Below are 24245 nucleotides of genomic sequence, written 5' to 3'. Positions count from 1 at the left end.
ATTCTTTCGTGAAGATTAAGAAGGTGTCAGTCTTTCTTGAAGTTGTCGTTTTAGTGTGTTGAAGAGAAAGTGTTATTCTAATTGAAGTAAAATCTTGGAATGTCATTTTAAGAGATTGGTGAGAATGTCTAGTTCAGTAGTCAAGGTGGAGAATTTGTTAGGTATGATTATAATAAAGCTGAAAGATGATAATTTCTCGAAGTGGGCTTTTCAATTTATGGCTGTTTTGAAAGGTCACAGGCTATTTGGCCATTTTGATGGTATTAATGTGTGTCCATCAAGATATGTAATCAATACAGAAACTAGGGTAACTAAAGAAATAACACAAACTTTTCTTGATTAGGAATCGACAGATATGACTTTACTTAGCCTACTACTAGCAACATTATCTAATGAAGCCATGGAATATGTGCTTGGATGTAAAACTGCAAATGAAGCTTGGTCTAATTTGGTTGATAGGTATGCGTCTGTGTCCAAATCAAGGGTAAATCATCTACAGACATATCTTCATACTATTAAAAAAGGGTCTCATTATATTGATAAGTACTTGTAGAGATTGAAAAGTATAAGAGAACAACTCAATGCTGCAAAGGAGTTTGTATCTGACAATGATGTAATGATAACTGGGCTAGCTGGTTTACTAAAAGAGTACGTTATTAAAGGACTGTTCTCTTAGCAAGAGAATCATCAGTTACTCTAAAAGAATTTAGGGCTCAACTTCTTGGGGCCAAGAAGGAACTTGAAGAGAACTTGGCATTGTTTCCACATAATGTGTTTACACTTTATGATCAGGGTTCTAATTCTGCAAATACTTCTACTGGGTCTTCTGGTTCATCTTTAAATCCTCAAGGGCACAGTCACATTCCTCCTATAACTATAAGGGTCATCACTCCTGGTGCTTACAATTACAATTCTATGCCGGTTTCAATTCCTCAAGTTCAAATGCCATTTCCTCCTGAAGCTTATGTTCTTCCTAGTTTTGTACCAATTCAACCAACTCCATTTTTTCATCAAATGTCATATGGCTCTGGCTTTGTTACGCGAAATAACAATAATTCTGGTCCAAGATTTCCTACAAATGGGTCTCACTCTGGATCTACATATAAAGGAAATAAAAATTTCAAAAATATTGGTGGCTACAAAGGAAAAAGGTTTAATTCTGGTGGATTTAAGGGCAATAAAGGTAGTACTTGGTCTGGCAACACTCAGAGTAGAACTAATGTTGTTATTGAGTGTCAGATTTGTAACAAAATGGGTCATACAAAAGTCAATTGCTTTCAAAGGAACAATGGTTCTTCCTCTTAAGGATTTATGCTGGAATGTCAAATATGTGGAAAACGAAGACACTTAGCTATGGAGTGTTTTCACATGGGCAATTACTCCTATCAAGGACAGCCACCTCCTCCTTCTCTAAATGCCATGGCAGTACATCAAACACCACAAATTCATCCAAATGATTCTTGGATTGTGGATACTGGCGCATCTCACCATATAACTACAGACATCAATTCCTTAACTCAAGTACAACCATTTGAAGGTTCTAACAAGATTATTATTGGCAATGGCTCTGAATTGTCAATAAAAAAACATTGAATCTACTTATCTTAACACAAATTCTCATTCTCTTGTCTTAAAGAATGTATTACATGTGCCTAAAATTGCTAAGAGTCTGCTATCTGTTAAACAATTGTGTGCTGATAATGCAAGCTGGTTCATTTGTGATGAAACTCGATTCTTTGTGCAAGACAAGAAGACACTGGAGATATTGTATCAAGGAAAGAGTAGGCCACAAAAGTTTTTTCATATACCAATTATTCATCAATCTCAGAGGCTGCAGTCAATTTATTAGAATTCAGGTGCTTTTCTTGGTCAGCTAGTCAAGTCAAATGTATGGCATTAAAGGTTAGGGCATCCATCACATGAAGTAATGTCCAGAATGTTAAAACAGTCAAATGTAACAGTGTCTATAGATAAAAATCATAGTGTCTGTACCCCTTGTTTGAAAGGAAAAATGTCCAGAATTCCATTTCCTTCTAGAGTTACTCATTGTTTGATTCCTTTTGGAAAATTACACTCAGATATTTGGGGTCCATCACCTGTAAAATCTCTAGAAGGGTACAGATATTATGTAACACTTGTGGATGAATATACAAGATTTGTTTGGATATATCCTCTATGCAATAAGTCTGATGTGTTTTCAATTTTTTGTGCAATTCTATAATATGATAGTTACTCAATTTGACATGAGAATCAAATGCTTTCAGAGTGATGGTGGAGGAGAGTACACAAGCAACTCTTTTACTGCATTTCTGAAATCTAAAGGAATACCACAAATGATCTCTTGTCCTTATACCCCCTTAGCAAAATGAAATTGCTGAAAGGAAACACAGACATATAATTGAGACTATTATCATATTGTTGACAACTGCTGGTTTATCTCTTGAATTATGGTATTTAGCTTTTGCTCATTATGTGTTCCTTATAAATAGAATGTTGTGTCAATCTTTATCAATGAAGTCTCCATACAAGTTGCTATATGACAAATTTCCAGATTTGACTGCATTAAAAAATTTTGGTAGTGTGGTTTATCCTTGGCTTCAACCATATAATTCAAATAAATTGCAAGTGAGAACTGAAAAATGTGTATTCCTGGGGTATTCTATGGGATATAAAGTTGTCATTTGTTATATATAAGTACCAAAAAGTGTATTATATCAAGACATGTGATTTTTGATGAAACTGTATTTCCATTTCTTCATAAATAGTGTAATGCAATAGTGAGACAGTTTATGCTAAGTTCAATAGTACCATCCACTGTAGTTATTCCAATTCTAATTTCTAATCATACAGTGAATGTAGATGCTCACACTAACTCAGGGACAAGATCAACTCACTCAGTGAATGAATTTGATAGCAGTTCTTCATCCCTTGTTAATAATAGGAATTCCACTATGAGAAGTCAAAGTACAACTATATAACAGACTTCTTCAGGCCATACTATTTCCCATAACATTAATACATCTCCTTTGCTTCATGTCTTGGATCCATCTCAACTTCAGGTATTACTTCCTATATTTCCATGTGTTTCAGTACATAGTAGATCTAATGGTTCTACTAAAGTCAATAAGACTCTTAGTATCACTACTCCTACTGGAATACAATCAAGAATACAAATAGGTACCATATCAAGGAAAAATTATGCAGCACTACTTGCCACATTACTAAAGAACCTACATGTCAGTTCAATGATTTTTCATTCTTGGCTGATGTTCATTAGATTGAGGAACCAAGGAGTTATAAAATTGCTTCAGGTATTAAACAATGGTAGGATGCTATGCAAGATGAGTTTGATTCCCTGAAGGCACAAGGAACTTGGAAACTAGTACCTCCACCATGTGATAGGGCTGTTATTGGGAGTAAATGGGAGTGCAAGGGTTGGACTTCTTAGAAACCTTCAGTCCAGTGGTGAGACATACAACTGAAAGGCTAATCTTGGCACTAGCAGCACAATATGGGTGGAATCTTAGGCAATTGGATGTCAAAAATGCATTTTTACATGGCGATCTTGAAGAAGAGGTTTATATGAAGTTGCCACAAGGTTTTGTAGATCGAAAATACCCAAATTATGTCTGCAGACTTGTTAAATCCATATATGGTTTTAAACAAGCTCTCAGAGCTTGGAATTCGAAGTTTACTAGTTTCCTACCTGCCCTTGGGTTTACTACATCAATATATGATTCCAGTTTATTCATTAAAGTTGACAATGGTGATATTATATTGCTATTGTTATATGTGGATGATATTATCCTAACTGGGTCAAATTCTGCAAAAGTTCAATCTATAATTTCAAGTCCTACTGAAGTATTCGATCTCAAGGATATAGGGCAGCTCACATATTTTTTGGGATTACAAATTCACTAAAAAACAGATGGTTTTTTACTCAATTACTTTTTAATGAAGGCACACCTCTTACAGACCCAACTCATTACAGAAGCGTTGTAAGAGCTTTACAATACCTCACGTTTACTAGACCTGACATCGCACATTCAGTTAATATGGTGTGTCAGTTTATGACTAACCCTACAGAGATTCATTATCATTTTGTAAAACGAATTCTATGGTATCTACAGGGTACTTTGACATGTGGTTTGAGGTATACTAGGTCCTTTGAGTTCAACATTTCTGCTTATTCAGATTTAGATTGGGTTGCGCATCAACACAAGAAAGGCAATAACTGGTTATGTGGTGTTCCTAGGTTCTAATCCAATTTCATGGCAATCAAAGAAGTAAACCACAGTTTCCAGGATCTCAACAGAAGTAGAATACAAAGCTCATGCACATTATGCTATAGATATGTATTGGATAAGGTCATTACTCAAAGACATTCATGAACCTATATCAAAACCTCCATGTCTACATTGTGATAATCTTTATGCATTAGCATTGACTTCAAATCCTATGTTCCATTTTCGGATAAAGCATCTTGACACCGATTATCATTTTGTTCGAGAGAAAGTTCAAAAAGGTGATTTGAAAGTTCAATAAATTCCAATTAAAGAACAAGTGGCAGTTGTCTTTATTAAAGGACTGCACTGTCCAGTTTTCATTCACCACTGTCACAAACTTAGTCTAGGATCACCTAGCTAAGTTTGAGGGGGAAGTAATAGGTATGCTAAGATGATGACACTTGTCAATGTGTAATGGATTGAGTTAGTTGTGATTGTAGTTAGTTAGAGGGCAATGTAGACATTTGTAGTTGAAAGAATGGTTAGTATATAACCAAAGTGTAAGAGTCATTTGGTATTCAATACAATAAATCAAAAACTTTACTTCCTCTCTCTCTCTCTCTTTCTCTAAACTCTCTCTTTCTGCTTATTTTCTTTTGTTCATTTGCATAGCTCTATTGAATTGTTATGAGTAGGAACTTAAAATTTTAAACAGTATTAAGGAAAAAAAAAAGTAAATTAATACAGAAAGAAAAAATGAAGTGTCTGGTAGTTTTATTTCAGCCATGGTGCTCTTAACAAATATAGGAGGACATACCACACCAGAGATTGAACATGAAGTACATTTTCTTGACTTTTTTCTTCGTGTGAATGAGATGATTGAGAATCGTTCGGATAAAGCATCTTGACACCGATTATCATTTTGTTCGAGAGAAAGTTCAAAAAGGTGATTTGAAAGTTCAATAAATTCCAATTAAAGAACAAGTGGCAGTTGTCTTTATTAAAGGACTGCACTGTCCAGTTTTCATTCACCACTGTCACAAACTTAGTCTAGGATCACCTAGCTAAGTTTGAGGGGGAAGTAATAGGTATGCTAAGATGATGACACTTGTCAATGTGTAATGGATTGAGTTAGTTGTGATTGTAGTTAGTTAGAGGGCAATGTAGACATTTGTAGTTGAAAGAATGGTTAGTATATAACCAAAGTGTAAGAGTCATTTGGTATTCAATACAATAAATCAAAAACTTTACTTCCTCTCTCTCTCTCTTTCTCTAAACTCTCTCTTTCTGCTTATTTTCTTTTGTTCATTTGCATAGCTCTATTGAATTGTTATGAGTAGGAACTTAAAATTTTAAACAGTATTAAGGAAAAAAAAAAAGTAAATTAATACAGAAAGAAAAAATGAAGTGTCTGGTAGTTTTATTTCAGCCATGGTGCTCTTAACAAATATAGGAGGACATACCACACCAGAGATTGAACATGAAGTACATTTTCTTGACTTTTTTCTTCGTGTGAATGAGATGATTGAGAATCGTTCGAATATCGAAGTTCATAAGCATAGTCTTTGGCTTTATGACATAGAGCTAGAAAATGATCAACTTGTTGGACATCACATTGAAGGAAAACATGCTACTCTGAGGCTCATTATCACACCTCTGCTACCAGAATGGCCAAAATGTAGTATTTTGATCAAGTTTAGCAACCAAACTTCTGGCAACGTACGAATGAGAGATACAAGTTTTGTGGCCAATCTAAAAAGCAAAACCGGGAGGCGTTGGGGGTTTCTGAATACTGATAACATTGCTATTTTCCATGGTTCTACAAAAATGATGAATAACCGTCCTCTTTCTGCATATGATATAACCGACGGTTCTGAAGTTGCGGTTAAGATTGAGATTGGCACTCGTTAGTTGATTTATAGATGCTCTCCGTGATCTATTCAGTTGGGCTATATGATTTTCAGCTATTTTAGGGGTACTAGGATTTTATGATGCTCTTTTCTTTTGAATAAAGGATCTTGTCTAACATATTAAGAATATGATAGATAATATAGACAAGTGTTGTAACATATGTTCTAATACATATTGTGATTGTGTAAATCTTAAGTAGAGACAAATTAGGAATCCTTTGGGATCTAGAAGATCTTTCCTAATAGACTTTATATTACTTGGAAAGCAAGTTTCTCTCCTCCTTATTACTATAAATAAAGGCACAAGGACGGGACGGGACGGGACCGAACGGGACGGGACGGGACAGGACGGAACGGAACGGAGCGGGAGCAAAGATGCCCTCGGATGGAAACAAGGAGGAAGAAGGAGACGGAGATGTTATAATTTTGTGTTCCACGAATGTGGAACGAGTCGTTCCAAGGGGGTGAGGTGGAACGAAAATTCACCCAAAACTCGTCCCGTGGAACAGCTCGTTCCACTCGTTTTAGGCACACCAAACGTGGGACGGAACGCCTTGTCCCACTCTGTTTCGTCCCGTCCCACGTACCAAACGGTACCTTAGGTAGCGTTTGGTACGCAGACGGGACGGGACGGGACGGGACGGGACGGGACGGGACGGGACGGGACGGGACGGGACGGGACGGGACGGAACGGGACGGGACGGGACGGAACAGATGTTCTGTGTTATGTTTGGTACGCGCAGGACGGAACAAGATGGTTGTTCCGTCCTGCGTTTGGTAGCACATGGACGGAACGGAACCAAAAGATTAAAATGACTAAAATACCCATGTTCCGCTGTTGTTTGGTACAATTTTATGGGCGGAACGGGACATGACTTTTTTTTTTTTTTTTTTTTTTTAATAAGTTGTTCAAATTTGAACACTATTATCCATTATTTGTTTTTCTTTGTCCAAATTTTAATAGGTATATGTTGTGTTTCACATGCAAACCCCTTTAAAATTTGTAATTTTTCCCGTTTTCTACACCTCCATTCGAATTTTCACCACAAACCCATCAAATTTTATTGTGCAAATTGCAAAACCCACACCCCAATTCAATTTTTAGTCCCTAATTTTGGTCCTTTCAATTGTGGGTTGTTGTTAAGGATGGATTTATAAGATGTTACAATCCTATCACTAAGGAAATAAATAATTTACATAAAATCATAATAAACTACGAATCCCAAGAATACAAGAATATATACACAAAAGTTAACAAATTGTTGAAGAGAGCTGGAGTATTCAAAGTAGGTGTGGATGGTTGGAGAAATGGCAACGAGAATTAAACTCTTCTAGTGAAAATTTGATGAAATGGAGTAGAAGAAAATTTAACAGAGGAAGGGAGGAAATTGATCATCTAATGCATTATTTGGGTTGCCTCCATGATAATTGGGAGGAACATGGTGAGCAGATTAAGGCCTTGATAGAGTGTATTAACAAATTGAAAGAAAGAGAAAAGAAGTTTTAACTAGGTCTCGAATCAAATGGATGCAGGTTGGGATTCTAACTCAAAGTTCTTTCACTAGACCACCATATAGAATAGATGATTTAATACAGTTGAAAAATTGCAAAACATTCAAGGGGTATGGATAGAGGAGGCGAATGTTACATGGTAGACAGTGGAAGAGCATTTCATCAACTTGTTCATGTCTGGGGGTTAGCAAGATTGGGGGGCTATCCTTGACTCATTTTAAAATACATGACAAATGTTGAAAAATATATAAGTTTAAAAATATATAAGAGCACATGACAAATGTTGAAAAATATATAAGTTTAATGATCATGCATATCGTAAACATTTTAGGGTTTAAACATTTAGAACTTAAACAAAGAAAATGAAATATGCATAACTTAAACATGAAATATCCGAAATCAAACATTCGTCCTGACTTAAAAAACAAATAATGTCTTGCTAAAGTAATAATGAAAACACTTAGAAGTTGATAAAGTTCCCCATACTAAAACCACAAATACTAAAACCTCAAAGGCTCTCCATAAACACTTTAATGAAATCTGGCTTCTGTGAGTCATCCAAGGTGCTCCAAATACCCATCAGATCGGTATCTTTCACTAACTTCATTGAAATTCTTAACACCTGATCGTATGGGAGACCCATGACCTGAAGCTCAGAAGGTAGTCTAGCTTTTGCTTCTCTAAAAGTAAAACTTTCACCTAATTTCTTCATTTCAGTAACAGCTTTATTCCAACCTTCACTGATAACAGATACAATATTTGCATCACCATCATTCCTGCTCCTCTTCCTCTTCCTAACAGGTTGAGAAGCACTAGATGTAGCAACAGAAGGAGATGGGGTAGGTGAAAGCGGAGGTATCTCAGAAGTCTCACAATCCTCACTTTCCAAACCCATATTTTCAATTGCATCTGCCGTTGATTCAGCAATGCTACCCGCGGCTCGGTCTCTCCCAAACACCGTACATAGTCGTGGATACAACAGGAATGGCTTATTTGGTTTGCAAGATGCATTGGGATGTTTCTACAATAAGAACCCAAAGAAATCAAGGTTAAGACTTTCAAAACAACTAATTGATAAAGAATAAGAAAAAAAAAAATTTACCTTCACCCACTCCTGTAGTATTTCGTCACTATCCACAACAACACATTTTTTTCTCATCATCCCAACCAAATCCAGATGTATTCATCATGTCATATGCAGACGAATACTTTTCTTTCAGACGCTTCAATTTGTTTTGTTTATGCTTCGGCTCTATATTAATGCCAGGAATCTGTTCCCTCATCTTGGAGGCAACCGTTACAAAAGTACCAGCCTTAAAATTGCCGGTCTCACACCTAACACCATCAACAACCATCTCCTCGAGGATGGTAAGTAGTACATCCTCCTCATGATCAATCCAATTACGTGAGGTGGCCATATAATCTATCAAATAAGCCATATATTACACAAGTAACACAAATAAATTTATATTAGTTGTACTAATCAATTACCAAATCAAATAAGCCAAATCAAATGACAATGACTAAATTTATATTAGTTGTACTAATCAATTACCAAATCAAATAAGCCAAATCAAATGACAATGACTAAATTTATATTAGTTGTACTAATCAATTACCAAATCAATAGAAGCCAGCCTCATGTCTTATGTTTATCTTGTGTATGTAAATGTGCACCCTACACATGCTAGACACACAAGGTTCAATTCTTTAAAACAAATAAGAACAATGACGGTTCAATAGCGTAAGAGAGGGTTTTGTTTATCAAGTGGAAACACTATAAAACGTTAAACCAGAGGTTCGTCTAAAGAAAACTCGAGAGTAAACAATTAAATAAATAGAAAAGTTGCATATGGATGGACAAGCACAAACAGAAAATCCAATACCAAAAGCACCAGAGGAATCTAAAAAAACGCTACTTCCTAGTTCATTCAATAGGAAGAGAGTAATCTTACTAAACTGTTTAGAATGTAACAGAAATTTTGTAGCCCTTCATGGTTAATAATTTAATTTCCTTCAATATCAAGTAATCCAGCAACAAAACTATCCACTACAATGTCGTAGATTCCTAATGCACTTGAAACAATAGACAACCTAATTTTAAAATAAGCCAAATCAATAGTTTAATTACCAAATCAAATAAGCCAAATCAAATGACAATGACTACACCCTAATTTTAAAATTTATTAAAATTTAGTAACACAAATAAACATATCAAATAAGCCATAACATCTAGATAACTCCCAATTACCATATTACAATAACAAACATCTCAATAGTCTTGATGTTACGAATTTTCAAGCCAATTACAACAACTAAATTGAGTCCCCATCTAAAAGACAATTACAACAACTACCATGTTAACCAATTTTCAAGCCCTTCTTCCTCTCCACTCATCATATATTTCTCTTGCAAGATCATCCCTCCATTGAGTCCATATTTGGCTTGACTCAACGGTTTCAATGTAGGCTAATACTTCTGGTAAATCTTCCCCTATAGGTAATTCATCAAATGCAAGCCTTGCATTTTCTTCAGGATCAACTGCCATATACATTCTGATAAAATTATGAAGTAAACTACATGCGGTGATCATTTGTCCCTGAATCTTGATTGGATAGTGGGAAGGACTTCGTAAGATAGCCCAACATCATTTGAGGAGACCAAAACATCTCTCAATGACATTCCTAGCACGTGAGTGTTTCATATTAAAATATTCTTCATGATTCCTAGGTGCCCGTGAATTGTTTTCCCACTCTTGCAAATGGTATCTAGTGCCTCTATACGGTGCCAGAAAACCTTCACCATTCGTATATCCGGAATCAACCAAATAATATGTACCTATATTAGTTGATAATAAATTTTAGTTGTTGGCCAACAAAGGTAAGGAAAAATACTAGGTGCTTGTTTATCTTACCAGTTAGGACCTTGAGGCCATTAGCTCTAGTAACAGCGTCACCAAGAATTCTCGAATCAGTAGCTGATCCCTCCCAACCGGATAACACATATACGAATTTGAGGTCGTGTGTGCATACGCCTAACACATTAGTTGCTATATGACCCTTGCTTGTTCTATATCTTGGTCTATCGGCATCAGGCACAGTGACCCCTATGTATGTTCCATCTAGCGCTCCTAAGCAACCCTAGACAAAAGAAAAACTTATATTAATTAGCAATTACAAATAATTAGCAATTCAAGGCCTAATAATTGCAGTGAACCAAAACTCAACTCAAATCTTAAAGAAAAGAGTTGAGAAACTTTTATACCTTTGAAGCACCTCTTTGCTCACCCATATGAGGGCCTTCTTTCCTTAGTCTCCTTGCTCCTTGACTCCATGGATATGGATGGAGGAACTTTGCTTCTTGGCTCCATGACTCCTTGGATGGATGAAGGAATGGATTATCCAAGTTCCCAAAATAGTGAACCTCTAAGTCTCCACACCAAGGAGAGCATTGAGGAAGAAATGAGTGACCTAGAGGAAGAAAGATTGCTAGCTATTTTCCTTTAGGGTGGCCAGCCTCCTAAGAGAAAAGAGAGCTTTGTGTTCTCATCTTTTCTCTCTAGAAAACCCTAATGAACTTTTGGCTATAAAGTCCTCTATATAGTCGCTTCACTTAAGTGACAAAAAGAATCAAAACCCATTCAGTTACAATATGGCCGGCCTTCTAAAGGCTTTGGGCTGTTTGGGCCCTTTTGAGTCTTTAGTCATTAAGTTGTCATACAACTTAAGTTAATGGGTTTGACGGTTCTAAGCCCAATGGGCCTTGAGGTTGAATAATTACTCAAAAGCTAAAACGAACTTATTCGTTTGATTAATTAACATATTAATTAATCCTAGCCATAAATAATTAAACCATTTAATTATCCTTACTCATCTCCATTGTTTCTTCAATCTCTACCTTACACGGTGTACGATCCATTAAGTTCCTTTTTAGCAAGGCAGTGGGCGATTAGAACTCTTCAAATTGATTGTGAATTGAAACATACTTTCAATTCTCCCTTTAGTGATTATACACCTTTAGGGCTACCACAAACCATGAATGACACCTGGCAGTATATCATGGCTACCCAAGCTAATCAGAAGAGGTGGAGAACCTATTCAGTTTAGGATTACAATGCAATACGGTCTTTCTCCAATACAATACTCTAAACCACATTGTTTGGTTTGATAGTTTATTCATGTTTACTATCCAATGTGATTCTTTTACTTATATGATTACCTTGAATGTGATTTGGAACGACTTCCTAAATTTCATTCATACTCTAGCCAGAGTTTCTTAACATATCATAGAGTATTCTCCCTCAAACAGTTTGAAGGTTAGAGATCCCTTGTTGTGCATTCACTTGCCTCCATGGCTAAGTGGCTTAACCCTAACTATACTGTGGACACCTTTTGACAGAGTGACTTTGATATAGTCAAAGATCAAGGACCTAACCATAAGACAACTATGATACCTCAGGTCAAAGGACTACTTTGCATTATCCCAACCATAAGTTCTCATGTGACATAAGTATGAGAACTCCTCATTAATTGTGTTCAGTGGACTCATCCTCTATTGAGCACCTACATTCTTGTCTTGGTATCAATCACACCAATGACTCGAGACCAGTCACTTTCTCTAAGAGAAGACATAGAATGTACTGATCTTAACAAACTATCAATGCCTAATTGGCAATCCTATGATCAAGAACGTTTAGGATATGTATACGAAAGAGAATGGTCTCATGAATTTAACTTCTTTAGATTACATTGTCCTAATTACATATTCCTTGGAATTATTGTTTAAACATATAACATTTATATGAGACAACTTTAAACAATAATCTTTGCCCTTTATATTAAACTAGAATAGTTTAACATGTGAAATGTCCGTAAAGTATCATCATATGATTGGCTTTAGGGCACATTTCCAACACATGTAGTATCCACCAATACTCTTACTCCTCGTGTGTTTGGATGTTTAGCATATGTTCATATTCACAAGATTCATCGTAGCAAGTTGGATTCATGTGCCCTTCGGTGTGTTTTTGATGAGTTTGCCCCCCAACAGAAAGGGTATAAGTGTTATCACCCTGAAACGTGATATATGTATGTGACTATGGATGTTACTTTTTCTTAATCAAAGTATTTTTATTCTTCGATCCCATCACCTTTAGATCTCCATGTGGAGAACACTAGCGGTGATCTTGGGTGGTTAGAAGTACCAGAGGACGTGATATGTAGTTCAGGGAGAGCATGTGTTGACGACAATGATGAAAATGGGACACCAGTCTCTCGGCAAGAAATTGCATAGAGTGATACGGTTCTTCAGCTGCTGCTTGCCGAGACAGGTGCAGGCCATCGACAAAGTCCTTCCAAGAAAGCTACAACAGTCCAGCAACTAGTCGTTACCGAACCAAGTACATCAAAGGAAGAAGTGATACCTACCGAACCCACATCACTCTCTCTCTAGCTCAATAGTGTCATCCAATGTGTCTTCTCTTAATATTCCTGAGGTGAGTACTACAAATGCTCATGTAAACTACTCCAAATAATGGTGTAAGTACATATAAGTTGCCACCAAGGTAAAATCGTGGTGTTCCTCCTAACAGGTTTTCTACCGAAAGAAAGGTAAAGTATACAATAGAAAATTATGTGTCATGCAAGAACCTTGCGCCTGAATGCCAAGCATGGGTGAATAATGTGGAAGCAATCCAATTACCAACCCGAGTTGAAGAGGCCATGAAGGATCCTAAATGGGTTACTGCAATGGATGAAGAGATGATGGCACCACATAAGAATGATACATGGGAAATAATGGAACTACCGAAAGGAAAAAAACTAGTTGGGTGTAGATGGGTCTTTACAATTAAATATAAGGTCGACGGATCAATAGATAGGTATAAAGCAAGGTTAGTACTAAAAGGTTATACTCAAACATATGGTGTTGATTACCAGTAAACTTTTTTCCTCAGTAGCCAAGATGAATACAGTATGTGTTCTTATTTCATTAGCTACAAATTTGAATTGGCCACTGAAACAGTTTGATGTAAAATCGGAGTGTGTAGAAGTGGCTTGTGTAGAAGTATATATGGATTTTCCTCCGAGATATAATGCCGGTGGGAAAACCGGAGTGTGTAGGTTGTGAAAGTCGCTTTATGGGCTTAAGTAATCACCTCGTGCATGGTTTGGTAGATTTACTCAAGTCATAAGAAGGAATGGACATTACCAGAGTCACTCCGACCATACGTTGTTTGTAAAACGAAGAAGTGGCAAAGTGACAGCTTTAATTAACTATGTGGATGACATGATAATAACAGGTGATGATTCGGAAGAGATGGTAAAACTGGAAAAGAGTCTTGCAGCTGAATTTAAGATGAAAAATTTGAGAGATTTAAAATATTTCCTTAGAGTAGAAGTGGCTTGTTCGTGTAAAGGTATTTTCTTATCTCAACGTAAATATGTTCTGGATTTATTAAAGGAAACAGGCATGCTTGGACGTAAACCTGTGGACACTTCCATTGTAGAGAAACATTATTTGAGGATTTATCTAGATCAGAAACTGGTTGATAAGAGTAGATATCAAAGACTAGTAGGGAGGCTAATTGATTTATCTCACACTCGTCCGAATATTGCCTATGTCGTAAGTGTGGTTAGTCAATTTATGCACTCACTAAATATGGATTATATGGCGGCGATAATGAGAATTTTGGCATATTTAAAGTCTTCCCCAGGGAAGGGAATTTTGTATGAACATCATGGCCATATAAGGATTGAGGTATATTTAGTGTATGAGTTGTTTTGTTGGACAGATTGGGCCCGAGCTATCTTGCTGCAACAGCCGTAACCCCCTACCCCCATCCACTTTCTCATTTTGGGCTTTGGGCCCACTTTGACCATTTGCTGCATATGAGGCAGTTCCTGATCCAATGGCTGCAACCCGAGCTTGGCCTATCATTTTTTTCCCTCATGCCTTTAGCTCTTTCTTCCTTTCCCAATACTATGCATCATTATTTTATCACATGATTTCACCGTCTAAAGAGGATGTCATTACAGCCAATGGTGATGTTACTCCTGTAACGAGAGTGGGTCATATTTCCCTTACTCCATCTTTATCTATTCACAACGCAATACTTGTTCCGTCATTATCCAATCATCTACTTTTTGTTGGTCAAGTTATGTAGCAATTAGATTATGTTGTGTTAATGTTTCCCACTTTTTGCCTACTTCAGGATATCCAGACTCAGGCAATAATTGGGAGTGATACTAAGAGGAGAGGTTTATATTACGTGGATGATGTGTCTGCAAGCAGAGTAAATCAAGTGCACAGTGGTCACCCGAATAAGAATAAGACAATCTGGTTATGGCATCGTTGATTAGGACATGTGTCTTTTGGTTATTTGAAAAAATTGCTTCTATCTTTATTTCATGGCATTTTGGACTCTGATTTCTAGTGTAATGATTGCATTCTTGCAAAAAGTAATCATACTTATTATCATTTGAGTTTCAATAAACGAACAGTTCATTTTAGGTTAGTCCATTCTGATGTGTGGGGGCCTTCTCCAATAGCTACTAATCACAGGGTTCAATGGTTTGTTATCTTTGTGGATGATTGCACCAGAATGACATGGCTTTATACTATGAAATATAAAAGTGATGTGGGACAAATTTTTCAATAGTTCTACTACATGGTTAAAAAGCAATACTCTCTCTTTCCCTTAAAGTTCTCATGTCCGATAATGGTGGAGAATATCTCAATACCGAACTTTCTCAATTTTTCCAAGAGCATGGCATTCTTCATAAAACTACTTACCCACAAACCCCCCAACAAAATGGTGTCGCGGAACACAAAAATAGATATATTTTGGAAACCACTAGAGCACTACTCATTGGCGCGCGCGCACCACACTCCTATTGGGCGGACGCTGTCAGATACTTCGTTTATCTAATGAATCGAATGCCCTCACAAGTGCATAATTTTTGCACTCTTGTGGAAGTTTTTACTAATCATGTGATGTTGCTTCTTCCCTTTATCTATCTCCACATATCTTTGGTAGTGTGGCCTATGTGCACCTTCACAAAAATTAGTGCAGTAAGTTGGATCCATGTGTAGTTCGATTATTTTTCTAGGGTTTAATGGTCAGCAAAAAAGGTACCGGTGTTATCACTCACCAACCAAGCATATGTACGTCACCATGGATGTTACTTTTTTCTGAGCACGAGCTGTTTTTCCTCACTGAAAACACCTACTATAATCTTCAAGGGCAGATGACACATGAAGATTATAGTGGGATTGATCTTCCAACTGAGCAGCCTACCGTGTGTTTTATTGATCCAAGAGCAGTGGGTGTGCTTGAGTCCAATCTGGGCAACATGGGTGAGCCTACAGGCATAATTGAGCCCAATCTAGATGTGCTGAACCCGGAAAGCAGAGAACCGGCAGATGGGCCCGAGGGCTTCTCTCAGCCCAACACATAGAAGAGGACAAGCGGGCTTGAAGGCTTCTTTCAGCCCAGTGCATAGTAGAGGACGTCACAATCCAGTGAGCAGTCCAGCAGCGAGTCGAAAGCTCAAAGTTCTGCTAGCCCAAATATTTCAAAGAATAATCCTTCTCTTATGGTACTCATCCATGTGCCCAAGGATATCCATGAGGGTAAGTTCATCTCAATCTGATAAAGCTCATAATTTGACTAACATTAAAAGTACTTACATATTGTCCCTCGACAAAATCATGGGCAAACTCCTTACAAGTATTCTCCGGATGGAAAAGTCATATACGATATTGCAAAGTATGTCTCTACGTATCGACTGTCTTCCAAGTACCAAGCCTTGGTGAATACAATGGATGGAATTAAAATTCCAAAAAAAGTTGAAGAAGCTTTGCAGGATCCTAAATGGACAGAAGCAATAGAGGTCAAAATGGAGGCATTATAGAAAAATGGAACTTGGAGTGTGGAGTCACTACCACAAGGAAAGAGACCAGTGGGATGCAAATGGTTATTCACCATCGAACACAAAGCAAATAGAATCATTGACAGATACAAGGCAAGGTTGGTTGCTAAAGGGTACACATAGACTTTCGGAGTAGATTATCAGGAAATATTTGCTCCCGTTGCAAAGATGACCACCATAAGAGTTCGTTTGTCTTTAGCTGCTAACTTAGATTGGCCGTTGAAACAATGATGTAAAAAAATGCATTTCTCATGGAGACTTGGAAGAAGAAGTGTACATGGAGCTCCCACTTGGGTATGAAGTGCAGAATGGAGCAAGCAAAGTATGTAAATTGGGGAAGGCCCTTTATGGACTCAAACATTCGCCAAGGGCTTGGTTTGGGAGATTCACTGATGCAATGAAGAGATATGGTTACCGAAATGGAAATACGGATCACACCTTGTTTATCAAACGCAGTGGAGGTAAGTTCACCTTGTTGATAATCTATGTGGACGGTATGATCAGAGGTGATGATACAGAAAAAATGAAGAGACTACAGGTGTATCTCTCTTCAAAGTTTGAGATGAAAAATTTAGAAGGGTTGAAGTACTTCTTGGGAATTGAAGTTGCTCGTTCCCATGATGGTATTTACTTATCTCAATAGAAGTATGTTCTGGATATGTTGTCTGAAACAGGGATGTTGGCATGTAAACCAGCAGAAACACCTATAGTTCAAAAACATCATTTGGCGATTTACCCGGACCAAATTCCAGCAAACAACGAAATATACCAGAGGTTAGTATGAAGGTTAATTTAGTTGTCTCTCACAAAGCCAGATATTGCATATGTTGTTAGTGTAGTAAGTCAGTTTATGCACTCTCCCAGTGAGGATCACATGGCTGTAGTAATGAGAATATTAAGTTATTTGAAAGGTGCCCCTAGAAAATGATTGATTTTCAGGAGACATGGGCATTTGGAGGTAAAAGGATACACCGATACTAATTGGGTTGGGAACATCACTGATAGGCACTCTACATCAGGGTACTTTACATTCATTGGAGGAAATCTTGTGACTTGGAGGAGTAAGAAACATAATATGGTTGCTAGGTCCACAACAGAGGCCGAATACCACGGCATGGCACATGGGATTTGTGAATTATTACGGCTGAGAATTCTTCTTACAGAGATTGGGTTCAAACCACGTGGAGCTATGCTATTATATTGTGATAATCAGGCTGCGAAAGAAATAGCTAATAATCCAGTTCAGCATGATCGTACGAAACATGTTGAGGTGGATAGACATTTTATTAAAGAGAAGTTTGATGTTAAGCTAATTGATATTCCTTACGTGAGATCTGAAGACCAGTTAGCAGACGTGTTAACTCATGCAGTGGCGACAAGAGTGTTTCAAGACTCACTTAACAAGTTGGGCCTAAGTGATATCTACGCACCAACTTGAGAGGGAATGATGCTTGAGTCAATCTTGGGGAATAAGGAATGTAGAGTTATTTTGGGTATAGAATTGTGTAATTGGTATCCTTATAGATTTGGGATACTTGTTTCCTAATTTGTAGGAGATTGTATAAGTTTATATATTCATCTATGTGAGAAGAGTAAAATAATCAGAACATTATTCATCAAAACCTATAATTCTATCTTTTTCATTTAAAATCCGTAAACTAATAACTCAAATCATCTTGGTCTCTAGGTCCTTTCCATACTTCCTTATTTTAAGTTTTCTAATTCCTCGTGTCATCACTAGAAAGACACCTCATCATTCAAGTCAAAGTCAGCAGCGCCACCTAGAGTCCAAGTCATAGTCTAGTCATTTTGTACAGTTGTATTTCTATTAATATCCTTATAAAAACTTAAAAAAACAAATATCGAAAAGGAGTTTTATTGACATTCTAAAAACGTGTGGTAGTGCCACTCAGTAATACGGTCTGGTGATATTCCTCTTCGCTTAGAAGTGAAATGTCTTAGATTCGAATCTTATGGATGGTGAATTTGATGCCAAATTAGGTTGCCCATTGTGTGGCTTAGCCGAACTCCCCCTCCTCCTAATGTAAAAATATTGATGTACTAAAACAAAAAAAACAAAAAAAGCATGTGGTAGTTGTTATTGTTACTTCAAAAATGTCATATATGAATAAAAAAATTTATAGAAAGTAGTGGAAGAATGATATTTTTGAAATGACAATATAAGGCCAATATAAGGGAGGAAATATTTATGAAGAAGTACAAGACAAGGGCCATCAACTCTGTGACCACAAATAATAATGACATCAAGAAAACTAACCTTCATGCATGCACTCACACGTGTGCAGAAGGCATTTTTTGAATCACTGCATGTTACCCGCGACTTACACCTTTTAAATGTACTTATATGCATAAATTGACAAAAAGAAGGTCAAATATTTCAAGTAAATGAATAATCTTAGATCATGCTAGAAGAAACCCCTCGTAAATCAATTAAAGCAGCTGAATCCACATAATAAAATCAGTCTCTATAGAATTTACATTAAGAATAGAGAAAATAATATTTAATAAACAACTTATTGAATCACATTATTGCTAGCCCATTGTGAGGCTAAGCCTACCTCCCTCCCCCATCCCCCTTAGTGTAGATATTATCATTTGTTAAAAAAAAATAAATAATCATTTGACAACTAATTTAATCACATTATTATCCGCGTGCAAAAGACCTTTTTTATAACCGACATTACACGCCTCTTAAGATGTTTTGAACATATTTAAAAATAGAGAAACTAATATTTAATGAACAGCTGATTGAATCACATTGCTGCTAGCCTATTGTAAGTGACTAATTAAAAATAATAATAAAAAAAAAAATTGTACAAAAAAATTAATTATTAAAAAAATACTGTTAAAATGACGAAAATACACCTACCACATTTGATGCATTATTTTGCATTGCTTTTGAAGTTTTTTGTTTGAGGGACATTTTTGTCTAATTTTTTTTGGGTGAAGCTTGGGACACCAAAAAACAGTATTCATTAGGTTTATTGGCTTTATATATAAAGATTTTTTGAATCGCAGCGTGCTAAGCGCAACTTACACGTTTTAAATGTATTTATATGCGTAAATTGACAAAAGGAAAGTCAAATATTTGAAGTAAATGAATAATCTTAGATCATGCTAGAAGAAACCCCTTATAAACCAATTAAAGCAGCTGAATCCACATAATAAAATTGGTCTCTATAGAATTTACATTAAGAATAGAGAAAATAATATTTAATAAACAACTGATTGAATCACATTATTGTTAGCCTATTGTGAGGCTAAGCACAACTCCTCCCCTTTAGTGTAAATAATATCGTTTGTTAAAAGAAAAAAAAAATCATTTGACAACTAATTTAATCACATTATTATCCGGGTGCGAAAGACATTTTTTATACTCGGCATTACACGCCTCTTAAAATGTTTTGAACGTGTTTAAAAATAAAGAAAATAATATTTAATGAATAGCTTATTGAATCACATTATTGCTAGTGTAATACCCTGAAAAATTTTGCATATATGATTATGTGGAATTTTTTTTGCAAGTGAAATGCCCTTATTTGGTTAAGGTAATTTTACGAGGATGTATTTTATCGTATTTCTTGACATATCTGAATAGAGGACGATTCCACGAGCGCATAGGCGAAAGTCGTTTGCGAGTCCGGATTATAATGGTATAGTTACGGACATTTGAAGTTGTTTTACTAAACTATAGTTTTAATTTAATTAAACTCCCACCGAGTGGGAGTGAGAATCAATCAAGGGCTTGGATTCAGCCCAATCAATTAAAGGGGTTATGGGACCAATCAGATTATGAGAAGGGAGGCAGGAACCAATCAGGAGGGAAAAAAAATGAGGGAAAGGAGAGAAGGAGGAGGGGGAAGAACCGAGTCACCCTTGGACCCGCGCCTTTGACTTGTTTCCTCCATAATTTCCAATGGTTTCCCATCAAATTTTCCACGAATTTGACCAAGCTACCATTCCCAAACATCATCTAGCATTTCCCTCTTCCTTTTCCACCCCAAATTTAGAAGAAAATTGTTGTAAATGGGTGGAGAACCGTCAGTGGGTGCGACGGGTTCGTGCGAGAAATCCCAAAATCCTGAAGTTATTCCCACCAATTACCACCACCATTAGACTCCCCATGAGGCCTTGAACAAAGCCTAAGCCTTGGTTGGGACGGCGGAGTACCAGAGGTGGCGGATCAAGGTCACCCAATTTCTAGGGTTGCGGGGGTTCGTGGCCAAATTCAGGTATTTTCAGGCCGAATTAGACCTCATCCCAGGTATGAAAAATGCTCCTCTCCTTAAGTTGTACATTCCTACAAAATTTGGTAATTTTTGGAAGTAGTTGAAATTTTTCGGCAAGTTAGGACGGCCGACCGCCAAGCATAGCACATGCGGCGGCACGTGATCAGTCAGCCAACACTACCATTTTATGCATATTTCGATATACTGAAACCATATTTAATATGCATTTGGTATGATTCACTTGTTTGAACCTAGTTAGTGATTGTTAGTCACTTGAATGATTTTCAGAAATGAGTTAGAAATTGAAACTGTGAACTACGAATCGCTTGATCCCTTTGTAGGGTACGTAGGCAATCTAACGAGAAGGTTAGATGCAGCCATAATAAGATAACTAAGATTAATCTTTTCTTGGAAATTGTCTAAGAAAAGGAATTTGGTGATCATCTTCCGAAATAAATTTAGGGCATATCTTAGTTTTTGCTTCCAAATATAAATTTTCGGGTCGTTACAGCTAGGTTATTATGAGGTACTAATTAAAAATAATAAAAATAAATAAAAAATAAAAAAAGTTGTACAAAATAATTAATTATTAAAAAATGTATATAAACTCAGCTGTAATCACTATTCGTGTGTGAATCTTATATATATCTATACATACACAATATTTCTTATAATAACAAACCTTGTCTTCTCAAACCCACTCGTCCTACCACATTCTTGTGTAAACTCATTCAACTTTCTCCAAAAGAACCCATCTCACAAACCCAATCTTGAAGCCAAGCTCCAAAATTATCCCAAATGAAGGTTGTACTAAATTGTATTGTCACGTACCATATTATTACTTGCCCGGTTTCCGAAATTGCGTCTCTGATCAAGGATGACCATGTGGAATTTGTTGGGACATTATGTGATATGCACTGTTATAAAAATCTTCACTTAGGTATCGCCTAGATGTTAGGCGGTTGGTCGTTGCCACGATTAATGTCTTGACGTTTGAAAAATAAAAAAAGATGCCTAAACCTGTCTATGCGCCTGCTTAACCCGTCTAGACTTGCCTAGACCGCCTACGTCGCACTTTCACTTAGACAAAAAATAGACATAACTTCCATTTTACATTTTATTTTTCAATGAATTGTAAGAAACTTGTTGGATATTTGGATAAACACTCATTATATGTTTGTTCCTCATATTTTCAATTTGTTTTAGTACTTTATAATTTATATGTCATTATGTGTTGCAATTTATGTATTTCAATACAATTATATTTTTAAAGTATAAAATAAATAGACATTTTATTTATTTATATACATATATAATAAATTTAGTTAAAATTAAAATAAAAAAAAAGGGCATAGACTCTAGGCTCTTGCCCGCTACTGAATTATTACCTAATGCTTTTTAGAACCTTGATGATATGTTGTTCCAGGTTTATGCAGAAAACAAATGTTTGAAGAGTCTGTTGGGGTATTTGGTTATGTGGGTAGGAATGGGATTGAGATTGGAGAAAGGTCCTGCATTGTGCTTTTGCTTGCATTGAGGAAATGTGGTCGGGTGAATTCATGTTGGAGGTTTTTCGATCGAATGGTCAAAAAGGGTATTTGGACACGGTTCTTAGTTAAATATAACACTCTTTTGAAAAAAAATCGTATTAGTTGTATCAGTTGTTACGTAAAGTTGTCTCTTGGAAAGCTATGTTTACGAAGAGAAGTCTCTCTTTAGAAGTCTAGGGTTGTATCTGTAATTCTTGGATATAATTCAAGGGTTGTGTCCTCTATGTAAAAGTGCTATTGTAATTATATACTAGCATATAGGCACACACAAAGTGTGTGAGAAAATTTTTTATTTTTGTTTTTGAAATAGGAGAAAGGAAGAGAGTGATAGAGAATGTGAGAGCGGGAAATTTTTTTTATTTTTTTATTTTAATTAGATATATGTTAGGATTACATGTAGGTGAGGTTTTGAAAAGAAAAAAAAAAGTAAAATTTGGTTGTGTGAAATTACATGAAGCTCTTAAATTGTATGATGGGGTGGAAATGGCTGGCCTCACACGGTCACACCTGATAAAAGTCTATATCGTTCACTTGCAGACTTAGTTGGCATAGCCGAAAGAGAAGAGTTAAGCTGAAGAACACCGTCTTCAATTTCAAAAGAAGAAAGAAAAATGGAGGATAGGGTAAGTAAAAAGGGTAAGCTGATAGGAATAAGATGTCGCAATATTAGAAGCACAACTGAATATGCAGAATTGCAAGCTGTTAGGAATAAGAACAGAGATTTTTGTGTTGCAGAATATGAGGATTTCAACTTTTACTGCGATGTTTTGAATTTTGATGTGCTCAGCAGTGTTCATCATCTGCCACATCCAACCGCAGTCTCACCATTTTGGTTTTATTTTGGTCCTTCGACGCCAACACCACCAACAGCAACCGTCCCAAAGTAGCTGCAACCGAAAGTGCCGGCACCACCAACGTGAGAAGCACATAGAGGGGTTGAAGTTTGATTGCAATTTCTGACTGCGCCATCAAAATATAGAATCCGAACTCGAAAATTTTTCCAATGAAAATTGGAATGGAGTTGAAATTCTGAAACATTCAAAAAAATTTATAGTTATTTACTAAAATGAGGTACTTTGTAATCAGGACTTATTTTTAGCATGTTCAATGTTAGGTCTTTTAGAGGCATTTTATTCACGTATTTTTATGTAATTATACACATACAAATTAAATTATAATATATATTTTAAAAAAAAATTATACACTTATATTTAAAATAATGAACATATTAATATACTGCATACATTTATACATAAGTACTCCATCGAAGTTAAGAAATCGAAGTTAAGAAAAAATAATAAATTGCATATGCGAAAAAGTTTATAAATATCTAACAACTTGTAAAATATTTGGAGAACTCTGAATTACGTTTCGAAATTTTTGAGATAACTCTAATCTAAAAATTCTTAAAATTCCGGTTAGAACTGTATTTTTGGAATGGAAATTCGAACCATGTTTTCGATCTAATCCTTCCAAAGCATTCAATGATGAGAATATTCATTGAGAAATTGGTTGTTCTAACGACCACAACAACCGGGTGTTGAACTAACCAAGGCAGTCAACGTAGTGGAGATGGTGATGGTAAGGTGGTGGCGGCAATATGGTGGTGAAAGCAATGGTGTAGTCCATCAAACACCATAGCATCAGCTTAAAGATAAAATATTGTCGTAGATGGCAATTACCGTCGTGACTGAAAGCAATCATGTTTATGCACCTTCGTGCGAGTTCGATTCCCACTAATTTTCCTTCTCTATCAACTAACTATTTATCTCGCTATATCACTCTATAAAAAATGAAAGTAAAATATAATAAAATATGGTCCTAATAAATGAGGATGTTAGTTTGTATCGGTTTGCTTTTTGAACAT

General features: G+C 36.2%; 1 protein-coding gene across 1 annotated transcript; it reads right to left on the bottom strand.

Annotated features, from left to right (window-relative positions):
• Window positions 1-10019: 10019 nt before the first annotated feature.
• On the bottom strand, window positions 10020-10939 carry LOC137744374 (uncharacterized). The gene is made up of 3 exons (XM_068484205.1): window positions 10913-10939; window positions 10563-10788; window positions 10020-10189 (listed from the first exon to the last, which is right to left on the bottom strand). The coding sequence occupies exons 1-3, from the start codon at window positions 10937-10939 to the stop codon at window positions 10020-10022; spliced, it is 423 nt and encodes a 140-aa protein (XP_068340306.1).
• Between the last annotated feature and the right edge of the window lie 13306 nt (window positions 10940-24245).

This window comes from Pyrus communis, chromosome 9 (genome assembly GCF_963583255.1).
Source record: "Pyrus communis chromosome 9, drPyrComm1.1, whole genome shotgun sequence".
NCBI lineage: Eukaryota > Viridiplantae > Streptophyta > Magnoliopsida > Rosales > Rosaceae > Pyrus > Pyrus communis.
This window is presented reverse-complemented; position numbering and strand designations above follow the sequence as displayed.